Below are 24,665 nucleotides of genomic sequence, written 5' to 3'. Positions count from 1 at the left end.
CACCAGGTCAGTATAACAATCACTTGCGTTTGCTCTGGTACTCACAGCGTTTGTTGATTTAAATATCCCCTTTCACTTCGTCTCAATCTGTCATGCGTTCGTTCTTCTCGTCACCTTTAAGGTTTGTAATGTCCTCAACATTTACTGTTCAGCCTGTGAGAGAGAGAGAGTTTAACAGCCACAAAACATCGCGTACCAGCGGGCACAACACAGTGCTTACCCACACCCAAAGGGAACTCCTGACTGTGAATAAACTCAGCCTTATATACTGCTGTGTTCGGCGTGTCTTCCAATCATTTCCCGCTGTTTCTAACTAGGCACAGGTGCATCGAATTCCCCAATCTTCTCCGTTACGGCGTTACCGGAAGTCCGGTGTTCGGTTCTTCCGGTCTGGGCGGAAACACTTCCGGGCGGAACCAAACTTTCCCAACTTTGGTTCCGCCCCCTAAAAGATCGTCACCTTGTGACATCCTCCCCCGCCAATGCGTTCTAGTCCCTAGAACGTCTTCGAGTCGTCCACTCACCGTAACGGGCGGGAGGTCGACCTCGATTCTCCCGCTGGGACCGCCTTAAAGGCGAATCGGGCTCAGCCGGTTCAGGGGCCGCTTCTGGTTCTCTCGGGGCGACCGGAGGTTGTGTTACCACGGGTCGTCCTGGTATCACAGCCCACCCTCCAATCCAGGGGGCCGTCGGTACGGGCTCCGTGGGAGTTTCTTCCACAGCTTCGGGGTAATTTGGGCAGGGGCGGATCATATTGCGGTGTACCACCCGCTCTGGGCCCGGCTTGCCCTCAGGCCGGATGGTATATACCGGCTGTCCCGGTCTCTGCTGCCTACAGACCACATAGGGGGTGGACTCCCAACGGTCGCTCAACTTGCCCTTCCCTTGCCGACGATTATCCCGTACCACAACCCTCTCACCTGGCAACAGGGGGGCGTCTCGGGCGGTCCGGTCATACAGTCGCTTATTCTTTTCCCCTGTCGTCCGAATCCTTCTTGACACCTGTTCATAGGCGTAGTGTAGTCGTTGATGGTGACGTCCCACCCACTCGGTCACATTCCCCTCTTCCTGACCTGCTGCAACTCCTAGGACCAGGTTAATGGGCATACGCACGTGCCTGCCAAACATCAGATAGGTCGGGGCATATCCCGTCGTACTATGTATGCTATTATTGTAAGCTTGGAGAAGGTTTGGTAAGGCACTCACCCAATCACTCTGCTGCCGTTGGTCCAGGGTCCCCAATAACCCCAATAGGGTCTGGTTGAACCTCTCGCAGCCACCGTTGCCTTGGGGATGATATGACGTTGTATGGGTTTTTGTACAACCGTACAGCTGGCATAATTCCCGGATCACTCTAGATTCAAAGTTGGCTCCCTGGTCAGAATGTAAGAACTCTGGGCACCCAAACGTCTGAAGGACGACCCGCCATAAAGCTGTGGCGGTAGTGTTTGCTGTCTGGTCGAGCGTAGGGACTGCCCAGGCATACTTGGTGAACAAATCCGTGATTACCAAGATATTCTGGTATCGATCTTGAGGCCGGCCCAGCGTCAGGAAGTCTATCGCCATGATGTGCAGGGGAGCCTTTGCGTGGATAGGCACCATGGGTGCTCGAGCCTCTCACCTAGCCTTGAACAGCAGGCACCTAGGGCACGCTTGGATCAGGCCGTGTACCGAGGCTTCCAGCCCTGGCCAGTAGAAGAACCTGCGCAGCAGAGACACAGTTCTCTCTTGGCCTTGATGTCCTGACTGATCATGGTATGCTGTAACTAGTGCTGTCACCTGGTCTGTCGGTACCACGATCTGGCGCACCTCCTCCCCTAGCTTTGGATCACTGATCTTCCTGCACAACACTCCTTCTTGCAACTCCAGCCTGTCCCATTGTCCCAACAGCCGCCTTCCAACATCAGTCTGGGCCACTCGCTCGGCCATTGGCCTTGCTTCACCCACTCTCGCACTTGACAAATGTCCCATTCCTGGGCCTGTCTCTCCGCCCACCGGCAGGGGTCCCACCCCCAGTTCTCTGGCACGGTTTCTGGTCGACTTCCTGGGGCGTCCACTGCCCCCACCATGTATCCTTCCTCACAGCGAACTGCATCAGGGTCGGCCCGGTCCCTTGAGCCTTCTGTCTCCTGTAACCTGGAGAGCACATCTGCGTTCGAGTGCTCCAACCCAGGGCGATACTGGATCTGGAGGTCATAGTTAGCTAGCTGGGCCACCCACCGCTGCTCCACGGCACCTAGTTTCGCCGTCTGCAAATGTACTAAGGGGTTATTGTCAGTAATAACCGTTACCTTGGCACCCCAAAGGTAGTCCTTAAACTTCTCACTTACAGCCCACTTCAACGCCAACAGTTCTAGTTTAAAGGAGCTGTGGTTCGCGTCGTTTCTCTCAGCGGGGTGGAGGCTCCGACTTGCATACGTGATCACTCGTTCCGCTCCTTCCTGCTGTTGGGCTAACACCGCCCCCAGTCCAAGGTTGCTGGCATCTGTGTATAGAACAAATGGCTTGGAAAAGTCAGCGTATGCTAGGATGGCGGCCTGCAATAGCTCCTGTTTTAGCTTACGGAAAGCCGCCTCGCAGCCCGCGTCCCAGTCAATGGAGGGTGACCCCTGACCTCGGTTCCGACCTGTACCAACTAGTAACTGGTTAAGGGGTTTGGCAATCTTGGAGAAGTCCTTTATAAACCGTCTATAATAGCCCACAAACCCTAGAAAGGATCGTACTTGTCTCACCGTCGTTGGTGCAGTCCACTCCTCCACCGTAGACACTTTCCCCGGATCCACGGCCACCCCTGCTGCACTGACCACATGACCCAGGAAATTAACTTCCCGTCGCAGCAGGTGGCATTTGTCGGGCTGCAGCTTCAAGCCAAACTTTTCCATAGCCCGAAAAACTTCCTCAAGGTGCCGGAGGTGAGAATCGAAATCTGGGGAGTAAACGATTACATCATCCAAGTATACCAAAACTGACTCCATCAACTGACCTCCAAGGCACCGCTGCATCAGGCGCTGGAAAGTGGCTGGAGCGTTACAAAGCCCGAAGGGCATCCGATCCCACTCGAATAGTCCGAAGGGGGTCGTAAAGGCGGTCTTCTCCCGATCTGCTTCAGCCACCTTCACCTGCCAATAGCCACTGGCCAAGTCCAGGGTGGAATACCATGCTGACCGCGTGAGGCCAGCCAGAGAGTCTTCAATCCGTGGTAGAGGAAACGCATCCTTCTTTGTCACTAGGTTGAGCTTACGATAATCCACACAAAATCTCCATGCCCCTGTCTTCTTCTGGACGAGCACAATGGACGCCGCCCACGGGCTACTACTCTCCCGAACGATGCCTCGCCCCAGCATGCCCTGCAGAAGAGTGCGCACTTCGGTGTATAGGGTGGGTGGGATCGGCCGATATCTCTCCCTGCTAGGCCCAGCGTCCCCGGTGGGGATGTGATGTTCCACCACCCCGGTGCACCCATAATCTTCATCATGCGTGGCGAACACATTTTGCCACCTTCGGAGGAGTGCCTGTAACTGTTGTGTCTGCGCCCGTTCTAGGCCCTCTCCCTGTAAGGACTCGCCTCCCAGGTGGGTCGGCACACCCTGTCCAGGCCTTCCTGTTGGGACATCTACCTGTGTCAGGGCCACCTCGAGGACAGTGGGGCACACCTGACGAAAGCGGCCGTCTCTCTCCTCCCTCACCTGCTGGGGCGCTACCACCGTCAACCGGGCCAGCCGTTGGTGTCGATGTAGGTGCACTGCGTATGGGTGTTCGTTCCGCACTCGCACAGGGATCTTCCCACGGTGAACCGTTGCCAGGCCCCGTGCTACCTCCACTTGTGGGCAATCCACGTGGGGTTCGACCAACACCCACTCTTCCGGTCCAGGCCCCCGGGGCGGCACTCGGGCCCACACAATGGCCTCACTCCTAGGGGGAATAGACAAAGCAAATCGACAGGTTACTCTTCCTACCTCTTCTCGGCCCTTACGGGCCTGGTTCATCTGCACCCGTTGGCAATCAGCCACTACACGCTCCCACTTGGGCCTCTCAGCAGGCGCGATCCTTGGGCCCGGCCTAGCCCGAAACAACTCTTCCCAACATTCGGACAGGACATTCATGCCCAACAGAGCTCGGTGGCTACCTAAACATTTATCCTGTACAATGATCACACCTTTCTGGGGGACCATTACCCCGTGGATTTCCAGGTCTGCCAGTAAGTAGCCGAGGTAGGGAATTTCCAGGCCGTTTGCGCCCTTCAGGGTCAACCAGGGGCCCTCCGCTCCATGCGTCCCTTGTCTACCAAACACTTCCCGGGACAGACTTTCAGCAAACAGCGTAACTTGCGAGCCCGTATCCACCAGGCACGAAACCGTCTTGCCACACACTCTTACCTCCGCCGTTGGGCTATGCCCGACCATCTGGCTCCTAGAACCATTTGCTCTCCTAGGGTCTTCTCGAGGGGTCCCGGCCACACGACCCACTGTGGCCGGTCGACTTAAAAACACCCCTCAGATGCTCTGCGGGGCCCACACTGGCGACTATAGTGACCCGGCTTCTTGCAGCGGTTGCAAATTGGTCTCCCCTGCTCGTCCCACTCAAAACGGGGCCGATTAACATAGTCTGTCCGTCCGGGGGGCTCTCGGCCCCTCTCGGAGTACACTCGTTCTCCGGGTACCTGCCTTGGCTCCTCTCGCGCTCGTCCCTGGCGCAACTCCCCCAAGAGGGTTCTAGATAACTCCAACCTCTGGTCCCTGACATCTTTGAGAAGTTCCGCCTTCAACATTTGTTTCCAGTCAGGGCCCTCCGGCGGTGCCGGCGTCGCATCACTGACCACCGCACACACTGGGGGCTCACCCAACTCGGTCTCGTCGCCTTCTAGAGCTAACGCCTCTTTCTTCAAATCTTCGAACGTGAGGCCTGGGTCTCTTCTAAACTGCACTCGTAGGCTCTGCCTCACTGGGCCTTCCTTCATGCCCAACAAGAACTGATCGCGCAGCAAGGCTTCCCCGTCTCCCAGCCCATGATCACGTCGGGCTTGTAGTCGCGTAAACTGTTCTCGCAGCCTTAGGGCGAAAGCTCGTATTGGTTGACGAGGACCTTGCTTGCAATTAAAAAATTGAGAGCGGAGGACGGCTACAGGGGTGTGATCGCCATATTGCTCAGTGAGAAACTGGAATATTGTTTGGGCGGTAGCTCGAATAGCTTCGGGGGCGGCCTGTACTTCTCTTCGTGCTTCTCCGTCCAGAGAATTTAGCACGAATTGGAGCCGCTGGGCTGCACTAAGGCCCTGCAAATCGGCCAGGTACTCTAACTGGGCTTTCCATTCTGCTAATCGTACCTCAGACTCGGTGCCTCCGTACTTCTGTATCCATGGACTACCCATAAAAACGGGCGTGGCCCGGGGTTGGGCTGCCGGTGCGGGCGTGGCCCGGGGTTGGGCTGCGGGTTCCGCGTTGTCGGTCATTGGGTGACCCTGGTTACTCAACTCGAGGTGGGGCCCTGCCGACTACGCCAAAATCTGTCACGGCCAAGTGGCTGGCACTACTATGCTAAGCCACGCCCCTTCTCAACTTCCACCTCGAGGAGGTCCCCAAAGCCAACCCAATGACCAGACAACACGAGAAACAGGTAAGTATTAAAACAATCTTTATTAAATATTTAAAAGGTAGTAGGGAAATGGGGAAGGGAAATTAAAACTAAATGTCTATCTCTGCCCTCCAGGTGGGCCACGGACAGGGAACAAGGGGGGCAACGGAATGTCCAGGACCCTGAAGACCAGGGGGGGGGACATAGGACTCAGGCTCCTACCTGGTCTAGACTACCCGTGGCGCGCTCCTTTGTCCTCCTGGAGGCAGAATCAAAACTGGATGAGTGTTGTAGTTCTTTATTCAAACTGCGTACCTGGGTCTCCCTGGTGTGGGCTCTTCCTCGCGTTTTCACAATGTTTCGTCGAGTCACTCAATGTTTATCCTTTCTTCTTTACAGGTAACAACTTAGGCACAAAGCACAGGTAGTTGGCTTGGAATGGCGCTCACCTCTCAGCTGAACGCAGCGTACCGTAAGTACAAGTCTCACTCTGTTACTTGTTGGAATGATCACTCTCTCTCTCCTCTTTTCTCCACAGGTCTCGACTTGGACACAAAGCACAGTTAGTTTGCTTTATAATGGCTCTCACCTCTTGGCTGGGCTCAGCGTACCGTAAGTACAGGTCTCGTTCTGTTACTCCTCAGAATAATCACTCTCTCTCCTCTTCTCTCCACAGGTAGCGACTTGGACACAAAGCACAGTTAGTTTGCTTCACAATGGCTCTCACCTCTTGGCTGGGCTCGGCGTACCGTAAGTACAGGTCTCGTTCTGTTACTCCTCAGAAAAATCGCTCTCTCTCCTCTTCTCTCCACAGGTATCGACTTGGACACAAAGCACAGTTAGTTTGCTTCACAATGACTCGCACCTCTTGGCTGGGCTCAGCGTACCGTAAGTACAGGTCTCGTTCTGTTACTCCTCAGAATAATCACTCCCTCTCCTCTTCTCTCCACAGGTATCAACTTGGACACTAAAACACAGTTATTTGACTTTGGATGATGCTCACCTCTCAGCTAGACACAGCACACCGTAAGTACAGGCTCCTTCGATCTCTCTTCAGGTTATTCACTTTCTCTGTCCTTCCCTCCACAGGTATCCGCCTAGCGAAACGCCTGATGGAGTAAGCCGTCCCTACGTGGCGTCGGGGGCGAACCCTCTCGACGGCTGTGCGGTGGCAGGGGGGTGGGAATACTCAACGTCTCACCGGGCCGAGCGCTTCCCTCTCCTCGCTGCCATCGACGTTCGAACTCTGGACAGGGGCGCCCCTTTGTAGAGGCCACGGGACGATGGAAATCCCTTCACCTCGCTCTCTGCAATAATAAACTCGCACAGTATACAATGTTAGTTGTCTCAAATCGTACTCACGATGCTGCTGCTTCTCCAGCTCTTCGTTGGTGCTCACACCACCCGCTCAATGTCTAGGTGGGACAAGATCGTCTCGGGGCGCCGTGCAAATCTTATAAACTCTGAAACACGCTCACAACATATGCAGGATTAAATTCAGCTAGGGCCAACAGCCTCTTGGTCTTCCTTTGGCGAAGTATGTGAAAGCGGGGGTCTATCAGACAAGACACACAGCAATCCACATCAACCCACAGCAATATACAGCACCACGTCAAACTTAAAGGTTTTCACAACACAAAAGACTCACCCACCACGCTCAGTGCACAAAAAGGACTCCTGTCTTTCTTTACTTCACTTCAGTCAGAGCGGCGATGGATAATGTGGCCCAGCTGATAATGTCGTCGTTGTGTCTGCTTCAGGAAAGGAAAACCTTCACTTGGCTCACCCACCATGCTCTAATAGGGGTAGGGCCGCTCTCTTTCTCCTGAAGAGAGTTCTAGCATACACCAGGTCAGTATAACAATCACTTGCGTTTGCTCTGGTACTCACAGCGTTTGTTGATTTAAATATCCCCTTTCACTTCGTCTCAATCTGTCATGCGTTCGTTCTTCTCGTCACCTTTAAGGTTTGTAATGTCCTCAACATTTACTGTTCAGCCTGTGAGAGAGAGAGAGTTTAACAGCCACAAAACATCGCGTACCAGCGGGCACAACACAGTGCTTACCCACACCCAAAGGGAACTCCTGACTGTGAATAAACTCAGCCTTATATACTGCTGTGTTCGGCGTGTCTTCCAATCATTTCCCGCTGTTTCTAACTAGGCACAGTTGCATCGAATTCCCCAATCTTCTCCGTTACGGCGCTACCGGAAGTCCGGTGTTCGGTTCTTCCGGTCTGGGCGGAAACACTTCCGGGCGGAACCAAACTTTCCCAACTTTGGTTCCGCCCCCTAAAAGATCGTCACCTTGTGACATATTAATATGTGACCAGTCACGGAAAGTAGGGACACAAGTCGGATCTGGGGCATTTTGAGTTATTCATAGATTCTGAAAGTGCAGTTTCTAAGCTTTCTAACGATGTGTAACACATGGAAATCTAATAAGATTTTGAGAAGTTGTGGCCATTTGAATGTAACACATTCAAGAAAGAGAATGCTGAGAAATTTGAGAAAGAAAAAAGTTAAGACTTTCCCTTTTCCCTGGCTGGAGAGACAATAGGGCTCATTTACATCTCATTTAGCTAAGCCATACCCCCTGTAAAGCCGTTTTGAGATACGAATGAACAACATGCAAAAATAAACAGGACTTTTACCTTTGTGGGGATCACAAGTCGAATCCAGTCTGTTTCAGATGTGTGAATCATCCAATGATTTTTGTCCACAAATGCGTATAATCCATGAAATATAGATATAAAGTCTATTGTTTACATCAGACTTTGCATGAAATTCTGGTAATACAATATAATATACAATCTGAGGACTATTTACATCGTAACATGTAAGGATATATCAGATTACAAACTCCGGTATTTACGTTCCGTCAAACACATGAACCCGCCTTCAAATTTTGTATTTAAAATAGGGACGTAGTATAATAGATCCCTTCACGGTTCACGTCACAGGCGGTTCCCACTGCGCATGTCGGGGTCAGAAAAGTCATTACATTAGATTTAGTTGCGTAGTATTCGATATCCTCAAAAATGCCTACTTACGTCGTGGGCTTTGAAAATCGCACCAGGTCTTCCGTTAAGTTTTCGCGATTCATGCAGAATCTCAAAAACAAAAAAATACAACATCTGCGGCTGCAAGCAATTAACGTGCAGACTGGGACAATGCAAATATCAAAGAGGCTTGTGTTTGTAGTGCTCACTTCATTTGAGGTAAGTCATCATTTTTCAGCCCTGTTAGATTAAATTATAAAGCCTGGATGGTATGAACAGTTTGACCCCATGCTGCGCGCGCACCCGATAGTCATTCAATGTTTACAAACCTTGAAGGGGTCTATAGATAATCCAAAAACAGCACCGTCGAAAACGTGAAGTCCTTAAGGGATGTTACCGATCGCTCGCTCGTTGCTCCATCAGCCAATGACTTCATGGAAAATATTGATAGACAAAACATGTAGCCAATTATATAAAGAATTATACGATCTCTGTGTAACTTATGAGGTTGACTTCATGCTGCGCTGCAAGACGTCAAAGTACCGCGTGAGCAAGTCAAAATTAAACTACTCCGTAAGATTTCTTGAAGAGCTCTCGCGGTACTTTGACGTCATCCGACTGCAGCGCCCCATAAAGTCAGTGACGCGGCTGACGTACGATGCGCTGACTGTTATTTGTTCCGCCCCAGCTTCTTTTATTTATTTTTTGATTTGTTCGCCCGAGCTTCATTTTCAGTCTGGGGATACACACGCTATACGTAAAAAAAAAAAAAAACTAAGCAAACATGTCTGAGAAACAGGGCAGCCGCGTCACTACAGTCACGTGACTTCACGCTCGAGCCGGAAGAGAAGACAATGCTGAATAAAGTCGTAATTCTTGCTATTTTTGGACCAAACTGTATTTTCGATGCTCCAACACAATCTTACTGACCCACTGATGTCACATGGACTACTTTGATGATGTTTTTATTACCTTTCTGGACATGGAAACCGTACATAGATTTCAATGGAGTAGTACTCTGACTAAATCTAAAGTTAAAACATCTTAAACTGTGTTCCGAAGATGAACGGAGGTCTTCCGAGTTTAGAACGACATAAGGGTAAGTCATTAATGACATTATTTTCAGTTTTGGGTGAACTATCCTTATTTAGTAGTCACGCTGTTCCCTTTGGGGGCGGAGGCGAAAACACAAGCTTATACCGGATAGGTGTGTTCGACTTCATGCGGCGCTGCACAGACCGATCGGTGGCTGACTTGAAGCAGTGCATTCCGGTTAGTAATCTTGTCCGACTTCAGCTGGCGCTGCAGGCACGTGACTGTGTCATATGGTTTTTAAGTACCGCGAGAGCGTTTCGAGAGTAGCCGGCTAGCTCAGCCAGTGCAGCTTCTCCAGAGCGGCTGCAAGGAGTTGTGATGACGACACAGCTTTACGTGATTGGTCGCCTCACTGATGACAACGATCACGTGCGTTTCAAGTTTAATCCAACCTTTAGTTCCACTAATAAACATTATAAATTCATGTTTTAAAACAGGAAAAAACACTTTAATATGCTTAAATATGGTATATTGTGTCGTGTAATAACATAAAAATGAAAATAACAAACTCTATTGGTATTTTAATAATATAGGCTTGTTTCCCGTTATTTTCGGGTATACAGTATTAGCAGCAAGTAAAATATTGGATATAAAATGTTTCTGGTTGCAACTTTTTATTAAAAGGTTTGTTTTTATCAAATTCAGATTTTAATTCACTTCATTTGCAATTTAAAACAAGGAAACACGGCGCACACGTCACTACGGCAAGCAGCAGGTGTCCGGCTTGACGGCTCCGTCTTCAGTTCCTCCCTCGACTGCAAGTGGCAAACCTCGCCGATCGGTCTGTGCAGCGCCGGATGATCTCGAACACACCTTTTGTAAATATACACACAGACAATGACGCCCCCCGCTGCACACTAGAATCTCCGGAAAAACAAGCCTATTTCAACCGCAAAATGTACGCTTTTAAATACACATAAACTGCTATCTCAAACATGGAGAGGCTTCTTCGTGATCTCAACTTACAGATTCTGCAATAAAACGAAAATCACAAATTTTGAAAAAAAGAACTTTGATTCTCATGTTCTCGAAACTTGTGCTGCCGACTTGTGTCCCTGGTTTCCGTGACGGGTCACATATGCCCACCCCACGACGCAGAGCGAAAAAACGGTCAAAGGCGAGGGGAGATGGACACATAAAGTACACGTCTTACAGGTCTAAGGCTGCAAACCGATCTGAATATTGAAATACAAGCCTCGGCGTTATCATCCTAAAGGATCCTTTGTAGAGCCGGTGCGTAAATCAAATCGATCATAACCCGCCGCGTATTTTGGGTACTATGAGATAAAGGCTGGAAAAACCCTATCATCATCTCGGTAAGAGGGACCGGCTCGAAACATCCTTCGCCAGCAGGACATCGACTTTTGCACGCAGTACATGTGCATCGGACGCTTCACTGTAGTGAAACGAAAGCCCGAGAATTTTGGGGCGGTGCCGGTAATTGTATTTCGTAACCGAGGCGGATCGTGCGTAAAACCCAACGAAACGGGCTGGGAACTGAAGCCAAGCACCCAGGCACCGTACAAGGAGAATTAACGACACTACCGAAGTACCCGCGGTGGGGCAGCGAAGCGAGACAGGTGGGACTGCCGGTGCATCTGCTGTGACAGCATAAACATCTACAGTATGTGTGTGTGACACTGACCTGAGCCCGCTGAGGGTGACGGTCGTCTGGTCTCCTCTGCGGAGAGCGAAGACTCCGATGAGGGTGCTGGTGGTCCGGTCTCCTCAGTGGAGAGCTCGGACTCCTCAGGACACCCGCTGGCGATAGAGGAGAGGTATGGGAGCTGGTGCGTACCCGCTCACGGCTCTCTCGATCCTCCGGAGACCTGGAGAGGGAAGAGGAATGCACTCTTATGTGTGGTTAAGTGGGTACCGGCTGAACAGCCGGTGGAACACATGCAAACCAAGAATTTTCCACCCGACCCTCCGGGGGGAAGGAGCGAATCACCGTCTCCTGAAGAGTGAATCCTTGGTGAACCTGCAGCAACGTTATTGCGTGCAGGGCTGAAGCCGCCTCTCCGCATGCCTGATTGGCAGCGCCCGTAACCGGACGACTGTCTACAAACACGGGAGGGAAGGGTTGGGTGGTCCCTCCAGGAACGCAACTGCATCGCAACCCCCCGCTCCACTGAAGGGGTCCCCTCCCTTAGCGGCTCCGTTGGTGAGGGAGGTGAGGGGTGAAAGCTGAACGGCCGGACGGCCGCAAATCACGTCAGCTCTTCGTGCCATCGGGAAAGAAAGGCACAGGAGGAGAGGACCGAGAGGCCCGAACAGCTCCGAAGTACCAATCATGTGTGCGGTACGGTTCGGGCGGAGAGGGGTTAACCTCTCCAATTCTACAGTTTCCGCCGCTCAAGCGGGCACGCCCGCCATCTCCGGGACGACTCTGCCTCGGAGGAAAAAGTGGACACCCCTCTGATGCTGCAGAAGTGACGGGACCAGAAGGAGGTCCAATGGATTCGGCAGAAATTGTAGAACACGACTCTGCAGTCTCCACCGGAGCCTCAACCGGCTGAGGATGAGAAGGCCGGTAGGTGGAGGACGCATCCTCCGTCCTACTCAGCGTAGTGATTCGAAGAGCGTCCTGCGAGCGCTTGACAGCCGCACCATAGCGGCGTCAGCACTGCAAAGGCACGGACAGCATTCCCATAGAAACGTCCGTCGTCTCCGCAATCCAAGAGGGTTATGCTCTCACAGAGAGAACAAAAACTCTCCACGAACGCAGCCTCGGAGTGCTTGATGCCTAAGCACGAGGACAGCACTCGTGACCGTCACTGGAACCCTCATACCTCTCGTATCCAAGATCGCACGGACGAAAAGCAATCCTGAAAAGGACGCTGATCTCCGAATATACGAGAGAGTGGCTGTCTTTAAAAGACACAGAGCTCTCACGTATCACTCTTTAGGGAAATCACTCTTAAGGTGCTCAGCTGATGATGCGCACAGGGAGAGGCAACGCACACACAAAACTAAAAAAAAAAAATATGCAGAGCAGTGGAATACTGCGAGCGTCCGCTGTGTTAGTACTGCTTGTCAATCAACTTCAGCAACCGTTCCCAGAAGAGCAAGTAGCTTCTCAGTAGCAGATAATGCCGGCTTTCGAAGCGAAAAAGCTAATTTCCGTATTTGCACCTGCTGCTTATAAAGGCACCTGGCGGGGCGGCGCCAGCATTATGCAAATATCTCAATGCCAAGTTCATTGGCGTTTTAGTAGTATACGAAGCAGATTGGTCTCTCTAAGCGAGTTCCCAATTCGTCGGTCACGACGTGACGTCGTAGTGACCGACTGAAAGGGAACCGGAATTTTATTAACAGAAAAATTGCATTTCAACAAAAAATGTATGCCTCCAATATAAATATATATTTGGGAAATACATTCCAAACACTATCTTTATTATTCATAAATTCTATTAACCATCTTATCTTGAAAGTATTATTGAGTGTACTAAAATCCAAAACCTCTAGCTCCCCTTGTTCTTTAGTATTACATATGACCTCTTTCCTTAAATAATGGGGCTTTTTTCTCCAGATAAAATTATACAATATCTTATCCAAGTCTTTTAATACAAGAGGAAGCACATTTAATGATAAAGAAGTGTATACAGATCTGGAAATACATTCTGCCTTGGACAATAATACTCTCCCAAAAATTGATATATCCCTCATTAACCACAAATTAAATTTCTTTTTTGTTTTTTCAATAATTGGTTCAAAATTTAACCAAATTTGCTTTTCATTTTTGCAAATAACTATACCCAGATAAGTGAATTGGTGTTTAACTGGAATGCCTTCTATATGTGTAAGGGAGCAGACTTTAAGAGGAAACAAAGCAGATTTGACTAATATACAACACAAGTTTGCCACATAAATTGAGGTAAATTGCATCACACAGTCCAAAACGGTTGAGTTGATCTTCTGTTGAGAGTTTTTAAGATTGCTGATCAGCCTTGTGTGTTTCATTGGTGTTGTTTTGAATCTTTTCAGTCTCTGTCTGTGTTGTCTTCACAGTTTGAGGGCAGTGAATGTGCAGCATCCTCTCAGGTGTTTCAGATATCTGATTGACTGATGCCTGTATGTAGAGCTTTCCATTAGTCATGGAGCAGGTCACTGTCTCAGGATTCACTCCTTCAGGCAGATCAAACACACGTCTGAACTCTTGGATTCTGTATGAGTACGAGTCTTTCCCATCCTCCTGCTTCTTCTCTGTCTTTCCGCTCACCTGCAGCTTCCTGCCCACCTGTTTGACTGACAGTTCTTCTGGAGAAAAGTCTTTAGTGTCCAGTATCAACTTAAAGCCACTTCCCTCTTTCTCCTGCACTGTACAGGTGAGCGGCTGGATCTCCCCAGAGTTTGACATTTGCTGGATCTCCTCAGAGATTTTGTGCTGAAGTTTCTCCAGGCTGCTCCTCATCTCCTGCAGTAGGTCAGTGTGTCTGTAAAGAGGTTCGATCTCCGGCCACAGACTGCACACTGGCCAGTCAATCCTCATGAATGGAGTGAGGAAGGAAGGCTGAAATCCATGTAGGCTCAACATTTTCAGTGTCTTCTCTGTTGTTGTTTTGCTTCTCAATCTCTCTGTGTCTCTCTCTGGTTGTGTGTTTAGGTTTGACTCGAGTGCTGTGAGTCTCTCAGCTTTATACTGCCTGTTTATCAGCACCAGCAAGTTCATGAACTTTCCAGGCAATACCACATTCATCCACTGGGTGGAGCATAGACTGAGTTCATGACGTCACACCAGTTGATTTCTGTGAAATGGGGCATCAGTTCAGGGCCGGGTTTCCCGATAACGATTGAACTTAGCTCTTAAGAGCGCTTTCTACGAGCTACTTAATGAACATTCGTCGTTCATTTACGTGCGTTTCCCAAAGATGCACGTTAAACGATCGCTAGCAGCTTGGTTTTAAGTGCTACTTACGAGTCGCTATCCGTTTGTCAAGTGCTGAAATGTCACCTGTAGAATGACTCGAATTTATTGCAGAACCTTGTTTAGTCTAATGATCTTCAGCTGATGTGCACTAATGTTTCTTTATAATATTTTTCATTATTGTTTAATGCCTAAATATTATACAATTTAGTCATTTAACAATTATTTGTTTAAAATTATTTAAATGTTTTAATAATTTGTGCATAATGAAATATTCTTTTCCGTATTTAGTAAGGACTCGTCCCACTGCAAAATGCCTTCTGCATTTTATGTAATAGTTTAGATTATTATTATTATTATTTGTTTTTTATTATCTATGTTTATTTATTATTAGGGATTATTGCATTGTACCATACATATTTTTTTGGTTTCCTTAATCAGATGCCATTTCATTTCAAAACAATTATTTTTACTGTAGATTAATTATATGCAATTGGTAGGAACCATTTATCAATTTAATAGTACCAACTATTACCAAAATTTACCAAATTTGGTTTAATTTTTTATTGATTTATGTTTAGTAATTTAAATTTGATTTCTTATTTTAATTTTTAATTTATTATATTAAAGTAATTTAAACAAATAAACAAAGAAGAATCAATAAATATATACATTTAAAACATTACATTATCGTCATTGCTGGAGTGCAATTTGCTGGTTGTCCTGCAGGTGACCTTGTAACTCTGTTGTCTTACGATGCACTTATGAATGTAAGATCACTCCAGAGCACTCGTAGATCTACGATGATTTTCAAGTGCTACTTAAGTTACGAAGCTTTTGGGAAACGGCCCGTAATTTTAAGATGATTCGTACGATCGTTTTTACGATCAACTTAGCCTTACGATGCTTTTGGGAAACCCGGCCCTGGGTTTGCATCGTAAGGCTAAGAAGATTGTATAATGCATAGTATAATGCATAGTGCTAGTAGACCTAACATCCATACACAGCACAAAAGTCCGGCATCGTCCAAGCACAAGCGGAGATAGCAAAGTTCGGTCTACGTTTTTACTCCAAGAGGTCAAAAAGATTTGTTTGCATGCTTTGTGCACCAAAACGAACTGACATTTCATTGTACAGGAATTGAAGTGCCAACCTTACAACACGTAGCGGTAAGTGTCACAGTGATGCCTATTTGAACACTATTAATGGTCATTTTGTAGCTATAGACACTTTTACCTTATTGTAATACTATTTCACACACTGGCAAAGTGCTTTTCTCAAATGCGCTCTTGTGCAAGCAATGAAAAATCCCGTAAACCTTACAAACAACACACGTTCACATCTGCACATTTCCATATCCTTTCCTCACAAAACTTAACAAACTGAACAGCATAATTTGACATCTTGCATTTATATACAAATCCGGACATCTCACTAAAGTGTAGAGATTGTGTAGAGATTTTATTTAAATCCTTCCTAAAGAATGTATATATTTATAACATTAAAAGAATAAAGTAAGGTAATAAAGGAACATTTATTACATTATAATAAATGTAGAGTTGTTGATTTGTGAAAACAGATGAGTTCCGTTTAAAATTCTAAAATGAGCATTTTTATCAAGCGTTTATGTTCAGTAATGGCAATGAAAATAACCTATTTATTTAAAAAACATAAACAAAATTAGGATTTTTTCTCAAATGACACGTTATGTGATGTTATTGTATCCATTGCAGGAGGTAATTAACTTAGGTTTTTACGTATATAAGCAGAACAATGAAACTTTTAAGGAGAGGTTTGTGAAAGCCCTCCAAGTAGTCTGAAATTCAGTGTTTTTACGCTTCTTCTATCAGATCGGTAACTAGTAACTAACTACTTGAGTAATTTTTTCATCTAATACTTTTTTACTCAAGTAAATAATTAGATTGATACTTTTACTTAATAATTTTTTGTATAAGTTTTTGTACTTTTACTTTAGTACAGATTTTAGGTACTCTACCCACCTCTGCTGATTAGATCATTTAGCATGGCGCTCAAAAATAAATATGCAGGAGGTGCAATGATATTACGCAGCAGTGGAAAGTCCCCTCAGTATCTTTTAATAACAGATGACTATTTTCGGGCCTCCTGCAGCAATGCTACAGCAAAGTCCTTGATTATTACACCACAATGAGAGTATAGTTCCTGTATCGACCTAGGAAAATCTCAACTTTAAATTTTCTGTCGGTCTTAGTACACAATGTAACTACAGAAGAGTCAAGTTTTAAATAGGAAAACTATCGAAACTCTTTGGTTATTTTTGAGCATGATGCTAAATGGTCTAATCAGATTCAATGGATTATGTTAAACTATGCTAAAAGTGGTAGCACCAGACCCAGAGATCGGCTGAATGGATTCCAAAACATGATTCCACATATACACGCGGGGTATGAACACTTATTTTCTTAGAGTATCTGTGTTCATGGAATCTGGGCATGCCTGCTTTTCATCCAGACCTTGACGCTTTGTGTTATCGACATTATATGGTGCTGTGCGGACTGATCAGCAGCATATAATGTACCGCAATACAGCATGCCCTATTCATTCAACAAGGCAACAAAACCATTTCTCCTTCCAAAACTGAAGAAACCTTACTAATTACATTGTAAAGACCATGTCGATTTGCATTATACAAAGACTCATTATTGCATTTTAGACATACCTCTTCTATTTTTTTAAAAATATCTAACTCTCTTTCTCTCTCAACAGGTATTGTTTCGGAATTGTGAAACTTGTAACGTGGTATAAGCACTTCTTGTATTATTGCCTGCCTATGACAAATTGCTTGTTTGTTTCCTTATCTTTGTAAGTTGCTTTGGATAAAAGCGTCTGCTAAATACCTAAATGTAAATGTGAAATAGTAATGAGCTATGACGTGGTTCAGCGGCAAGCAGCAGCAAAACACCAGCAACCAATCGGAATATAGCCTAGATGTTATTTGCTGGCTGATTCCGGGGAAACATACGATGTAAACTTTTGTTCTTACCAAAACATTAGTTCTGAGAAAACAGACAAAGCGTCAACAAGCTTCCCCATACTTTTGACAAGCATCCACTAACAACCTGAAACATAGTGCATACGCCCACCCGCTCTGTAGTTTGTAGCTTTTGTAAATTAATAAATCCACCTTTTTGATTCCATGGGCCATCGCATCATTTTGACTTTGACAAGCGCTTTTAGACTGCTGATTGAGGCAGACAGTTAGAGATAGAGGTATTTACAGTTAGGCATATTAGGCAATTATTTCATGACTGTTATTACACACCACAGGGATCTAAATGGTGGGCACGAGCCTGCGTGAGAAAATGGATGTGTGGCGTGAGAGCATAAGAATGGGTTTAATTGCATGAGTCTTGCTGAATGTGTGAGGGTTGGCAGCCCTTCATAAATTAAAGAGTATGCCCACTTCTCCAGGTACCACTTTACCACTATGATCACCTAACATAATCACATATTTATTTATCGATTTGGTATTGTTTTGATGGGCAGTGTATCAAAACCTATCAGAAAGAAAGCCACGGAAATGTAGGAATGTAGTATTGGTTATAATCAGAGTCTAATGTTGTATTACTAGAGAAACAGGCTGCTATAAATCTATAAAAGAGAACTCTCATGTTAAGCATTTGTATTTTTATTCAGTAAAAAATAATAAAGATTATAATCAACTTAAATTTGCACAAGCCCTGATCCCAAAGCTGATAGAGATCATCTGACACAAACTTTAATCATAACAACATTTGACAAAAACTTATTTCACAAATACAGATTTAAAAAAAGTATATATTATACAGTCTGCATGAATCTAAAAATATTTTGATATATTTTCCACTTGCCAATTTCACAGTTTATTTTAGTTTACATCCACTGGCATGCAACAAATAAAACCACAATGAGCTCAGAGTTGGCAACTCACCACACACATACTAGTAAATGCAAAAGCTATTTTTTACCCAACTTGATTTATAGTGTGTTTGTTAAGCTACAGTTTATAATCACATTAAACATATACTGGCCTAAAACTATAGATGGACAAATCCAATGTTATGGATCTGACATTTCTGGTCAAAACTTAAAATATAAACTCTTAGGGGCGGTTTCCCGGACAGGGATTAGACTAGTCCTTGACTAAAATAAATGTAAGAGCTGTCCAAACTGATAACAACCTGCACTGACATATCTTAAAATACATCAGTGCCCTTTGTTTTGCCCCAAAATGCACACAAGTAATGTTTTTAGTAAGCCATGTTTGTTCAAACAAGTTATATTTCCTATTTAAACTAAGGCCTAGTCCTCGTTTAAGAAAATCTCTGTCTGGGAAACCCCCCCTTAGGGGCAGATTCCCAGAAAGGTTTTAAGCCTAGTCCCAGACTTGGGTGTGGTTAAGGTATTTCATGCATTCTCACTTATTAACGCATTTTAAGAGTTGGTTTCCTCATGCTAAACATAAGGGAAGTTTCAAAAAAGCAGTTGAACATGTGACAGAGTGTTTCCGTGCCAAATGCAATTCGCCAGGATTCATACAAGTTTCATAAAGTATTTTTCGAACATGGGTACAACTTACGGATAATGGGTCCACCTTATGTATCATTTCTTGTATGGGCATTTCCCCCAGAAAAGCACACCCAAACGAGAACTGAGAACCCGACAGCTGTGTTTTATACCAAGACTCAACAATGGCACAAAAGAAGAAGTGTGTTTTTGGATGTAAGGAGAAGCCAGCAATATGGAAACAATGGATATATTTTGTTTATCTGGGGAAGCAGCGGAGTTTTGGATGTGTGTTTGTTTAACGCTGGATTTAGTTGAAAAGTCGCAACTGGGTCATGAGTTGCAGGCGGTAGACTTCTGTGTTAAGTTGGACATTTGCGCGTAAGTGCATATAATGTAAATGACACAACATGTTGTGAATCATAAGTTTTCCAGTTTTTCTTGCTCGTGAATAGCTCCTCCCACGGCACGCCCCTAGGGGTTGTGCTTTTCTGGAAACATTCGCTACAGCTAATCTGCCCTTTACAAATCTGATCAAACTAAAGACTCTTTGGAGATATGAAGGATGTAATACTACTCTATAGATACTCAAGATTAACAAGAGATATGCAGAAACAGCTTGTGTTATGGAAGCTTTAAATGCATGGTTGAGCTGTCTTAGAACTGAAAACAGCTTGCAGGGACATATCTTACCATATATGAGTGCTGTTGTTTTGTCTCAAGATGCACATCAGTGTTGTTTTTTGTAAGGTATGTTGGTAAAAACTACTTGAATGTCCTAATAGAACTAAGGCCTAATCTAAACCCTGTTAAGGAAACCAACCCTTAGAGAATGTATTTATTACCATATTGAAAAAAAAACATGACTACATCATTTATTTAAATAAACATCATCATATCATGAGAGATTTAAACAATTCTTCTTTCACATATCCATCTATAAGTTGCGTTATAACACAGATCAATACTCCACTCAAATGCAGTCATGACTGCACAATCAGAATTTAGGGAATGTCCATCTATCCAGTAGCTGAAACAGCAATGAGATTTTGAATAAAATGAATGATTTGTTAATATATGAAACTAAGTCTTAGAAAATTTTGACTGGTTAAATTCAGTGATTTCTTACTCAGATGTCAGTGTGGTGCCATCAACCCATTTCCACAATCCATGTTCTTTTCTCAGACCAATCCATATGTTAAAACCAGTACGTTTACGCAAAAACAACTGAAACAACAATAACTAAAATTACAATAACAAATGTCAAAAAATCATATTCTGCTTACCAGTTCAGAGAAACAGACACAAACAAATAAACACATCTATGTCAAATTACACCGCACTCTAAAAATGGTGCTCAATAGCATTAAAAGTGGTTCATTGGCTCGTAATCATAGGGGAACATAAAATCACGTAAAGTGGATCCCCTATGATTACAAGCCAGTGTTCCACTTTAGCATCATTTTACTAAATTAATGTTAATTTACATTATACTACAGAGTGTAGTATAGACATTTAATGATTTTTTCACTCACTTCTTCCTCTTTGTTGTTTATTATCAGCAGATCTGCTCCTCTCTCTTCACAGTCTCGTCTGCTGTCACTCCAGCTCTTATAATCAGATGAAATGTAATACAAACTCAAGTTGTAGTAAATCCATGTAAAGTTACTGGACCACAAATCTGTTAATACAATCAGTTTGTTTATTAGTTTGATTTATCACACAAAACATAAATCCTTTATTTTTTCCAGTTAATGCCTTAATGCTGATCAATTATTACATACAGTACAAGCAATATTGGGGAAACAGAAAGTTTACTATTGAAAAATTCAACTGCATAAGAAAATGTATTTAATGTATTTAATGCAAGACACTTGAATTTGTAGGTTGCATACTGTTTAAATGTTTATTAAAATATTTATGCAAAATGTATAAATGTAATGTAAATTATTAATAGCTTCTGTGTGTAGAAAAAATTCTGTAGTAATTACAGTACTGGCAGCTGGTTGCCAGTAATTTACTGTAGATTTAATTTTATGTTATATACAGGTAACAGTTTGTTCAAAGTTAAATGAACATTAAACAATAAGTCTTTGTTTTTACATAATACAACTACAAAATAACAGCCTTATGCAAAGCATTCTGTAAAACAAAATCTGAAGGAAAAAACAGAAAAAAGTTGATGAGGATTTCTGGTTCACAGAATGCTTTGCATGAGGCTGTTATTTTGTAGTTTTATTATGTAAAGACAAAAAAATGTTTAGTGTTCATTTAACTTCGAACTAATTGTTACCAGTAAATAACATACATTTAAATCTACAGTAAATTACTGGCAACCAGCTGCATAATTACAGCTAATGTTTTACAGTGTACTTTTGTTCTTAATTCCATACATTACATCAGTTTTTATCCTCCAGCAGTTTTTGCAAGTTACTCTTTTTCTGCTGCTTTTTCTTTAGTCACCTTTGTTGTTGATAATTGTTTACTTAGAGAGAGAAACTAAATGGTTACCTGTTAAGGCATCGTTGAGTTTGTTTTTGAACAGGTCACGTTCTTCAGTCAAGATATAATTATGTGTTAGTAGTTGGTTTCTGTCATTGTTGAAATAGACACAGATGACTATTACAGCAGTGAACAGAAGAACAGACAGTAAACACAAACACACTTGAACTGATCTGTGTCTTCTGTTCTTCACTGAGACTCTTCCTGAAAATCACACACATCAGATTACATTTGTCTTTTCCTTCTCACTTCAACAAATCAACTGATAAATGAATGTGAGTACCTGTATGTTCAAGCGCTTGCTGTCTCTCTGTACTCCTCATCTCTGTGTTTATCATCACTTCATTTCTTAAAGCATCTAAATATTCATAGTCGTTCATCATACTCTCCACTCTCTCTCCTCTGTCCATGTCCAGAGTCTCAGGTCTGATCACATCCTCAATAATATCATTCATCTCTGATCTCTCAATGTCAAACATGATAAATGTAGGTTAGTGCCAGTGCTTGTTAGGTTGCTGTTTTGTTCTTCTGTTTCATCAGCAAAGTTTAATCAGGCTGCAAAAGTTGGTGTGCATTTAAAGGTATTTATAGAAAGGAGTTTCACAGGGTCTACAAACAGGTTATGATGTAATGTAGTTTATGTCACCTTAAGATCTTTGAAAACGCAAATCTTCCTAAACAGAAAATAGACATTGTACAGGGAGTGAGTTTCAAAGGGGGATAGAGTTTCAGTTCAAAGTGTAGAGGATTTTATCTTCATGATAACCTCCAAATGATGTTCAAATGTAATTGGTAAATATAGTGGAATTTTATGCGTCCACTGTTTAAAATCACAGCCTTATTTTTGTGTGTGATGACATTTTAAGTTCCTAACACCAACATCTGTAGTCCCATGTATGTTTGTATGTATGTAAAATGTTACATACGTACAGATCAGCTCCCAAACCTCCCTTCACATAGCAGTGATCCATGATCGTCGTCTTTCTCGTCTTTACGAAACCAAAACATTTGTTATTTTCAACAAGTTATTTGTTCCAGAGATCAATTTAGCCACTAGTCAGACCATCGAACAGAGACCGGAAGTTAAGTTCCGCCCAGATTCATATTCACGACAATGCGTCAGATTAAATCCTATATGGATTATAAAACCACGGCAAAACAGCAGCACTATCAGCACAAACAAGTTCATGTACTTTTCAGGTAGTACCACATGCACCCTCTGGGTGGCGGAAAGAGTTTATAAAATGTATAATGTCACACAGTTTCTTTCTAAAGCTATTTTTACACATACACTGCACCGGAAACTGTCTATAGTAGGCGAAAGGCAGTGTCACAGAAGAAGTACCATTTACACACGCAACTCCAGGAAATGGCTATAAGCATATTTATATTGTTGCATGATGTCTTCAAACCTTTTCAGGTATTTTCATGATAATAAACAATACTTATAATTATTATGTTTGACGACTGTTGCTTTTTCAAATACATGTTATAAAGGACTCAAACTCAGTGATTTTAGATTAATAAGGACTTCCTATGATCAAAGAGCCAAAATACATGAAAGAGTTGTGCATAACATGGCCTTTGCGATTCAAAATCAATTCAGACAGGTATTATTAGTATGAATCTTCTACTTCTGGCAAGATTTTGGAGTGTGCATTTGATGGACACTTTACTATCCCGTAAGTCCTTGGGAGAGGAGTCACCCAACAAAGAAGAAAAAGGAAATGCATCATCATTTTCAAATAGTTACACTCTAAAAATGTCTGGGTTATTTTTGACACATAATGGTTAAATATTGGAAAGAACAGACCGCTGGGTTAAAATTTACCCAATGCTGGGTTGTTTTAACCCATCTGCTGGGTTATTATACCTCATGGCTGCATAACATCAACCCAATCATTGGGTTATTTTTAACCCACCACAGGGTAATTTTAACCTAGCGGTGTGTCCAATATTTACACATTATGGGTCAAAAATAACTCTAAAAAATTGTTTTGCGAGGCATTTTACTGTTTTGGTTGCTGTAGACAAGCATTTAACATTAAAGTTACAATTTAAACAAATACAGTGAGAGTCAATATAAAATGCACAAAACTTTGCAGGTTTTGCATTTTCTATATGAATAAAAATATATGTTTTTAACAGGAAGCATTTCTACAAATCCGACCTTCTATTGAAGACTGAAAAAAATAAAGGCTGGGTTTACTTAAATATATAGTTTATAATTTTGCATCCATTTTTTAACTAAGTTTCACATGAAATTTTAAGCAATTTATGCAATTGCTTAAAATTTCAAGTAACGCTTACTTGAAAAGTGGTATGCGAAATTATGCACTATATTTTTAAGTAAATCCAGCGTATTATTAGTAGTATTTTTATGAAACAAAAATAAAGTTTTGTAATTTTATTTAATCCAGTTCTGTAAATAAAACTATTTTTGTTTCTGTTTATTTATATTATTTAAAGAATGCAAGACAATAATATAAACAAAACATTAAATACATAAATACATGAAATAAAATCCAACCACACAGTCCAAACCAGTTATTCTAAAGGATTCATATGATCTGATTTCATGTTTTTCTTTGGTTTTAGAGTTTTAAAAGCTGTGTGCATAGAAGATCTGTAAAGTCTCTATTAACTATAAAGGTTCAAACCCAAAGATAACTTCTTTTCAAAAGTGAAGCCTCATCCACACTTTCCTCAAATGTCTCATTCCAACATACCCCCACGGTTAGATGTCATACTGCAGGAAACATTTGCACAACAACACCCTAATGCATACGCAAAGAAAGAAGATGTAACTTTCATTCATGCTTTAATATTGTTGCAGCCGTCATGGAGACACTGTTTTTCATTGCGATCGGCAAACTACTTTGTTTGGCCCTCCAATAGAAAAAACATTAAGAAATCAATGATTAAGTTTTATTTACAATGCTGTTTAAACACCCACTGCAAAATCCAATGTTGATGGAACAGCATTGGTTTTTAAGGGCGATTTATAGTCGTGCGTAGGTCCTACGGCGTAGCAGCGACGGCGTAGGTTCCGCGTCGGTTTTCATTTATACTTGTGCGTCGCCGTCCGCGTCGACGTGCAAACACA

At 43.7% G+C, this 24,665-nt stretch overlaps 1 protein-coding gene and 1 long non-coding RNA gene across 2 annotated transcripts; both read right to left on the bottom strand.

Moving 5' to 3' along the window:
- Window positions 1-13,185: 13,185 nt before the first annotated feature.
- Window positions 13,186-14,404, bottom strand: LOC135779543 (heat shock protein 30-like). The gene has a single exon (XM_065290313.2). It carries the CDS (start codon window positions 14,363-14,365, stop codon window positions 13,598-13,600), a length of 768 nt encoding a protein of 255 aa, XP_065146385.1. The 5' UTR covers window positions 14,366-14,404; the 3' UTR covers window positions 13,186-13,597.
- Window positions 14,405-18,006: 3,602 nt separating this feature from the next.
- Window positions 18,007-20,821, bottom strand: LOC135779554 (uncharacterized). The gene is made up of 3 exons (XR_010544822.2): window positions 20,593-20,821; window positions 20,187-20,284; window positions 18,007-20,087 (listed from the first exon to the last, which is right to left on the bottom strand). It is a non-coding gene; the product is annotated as an uncharacterized lncRNA (long non-coding RNA).
- Window positions 20,822-24,665: the final 3,844 nt, after the last annotated feature.

The sequence above is a fragment of the Paramisgurnus dabryanus genome, chromosome 10 (genome assembly GCF_030506205.2).
Source record: "Paramisgurnus dabryanus chromosome 10, PD_genome_1.1, whole genome shotgun sequence".
NCBI classification, from domain to species: domain Eukaryota; kingdom Metazoa; phylum Chordata; class Actinopteri; order Cypriniformes; family Cobitidae; genus Paramisgurnus; species Paramisgurnus dabryanus.
Note: the sequence above shows the minus strand (reverse complement) of the source record. Positions and strands in the feature narration are given on the sequence as shown.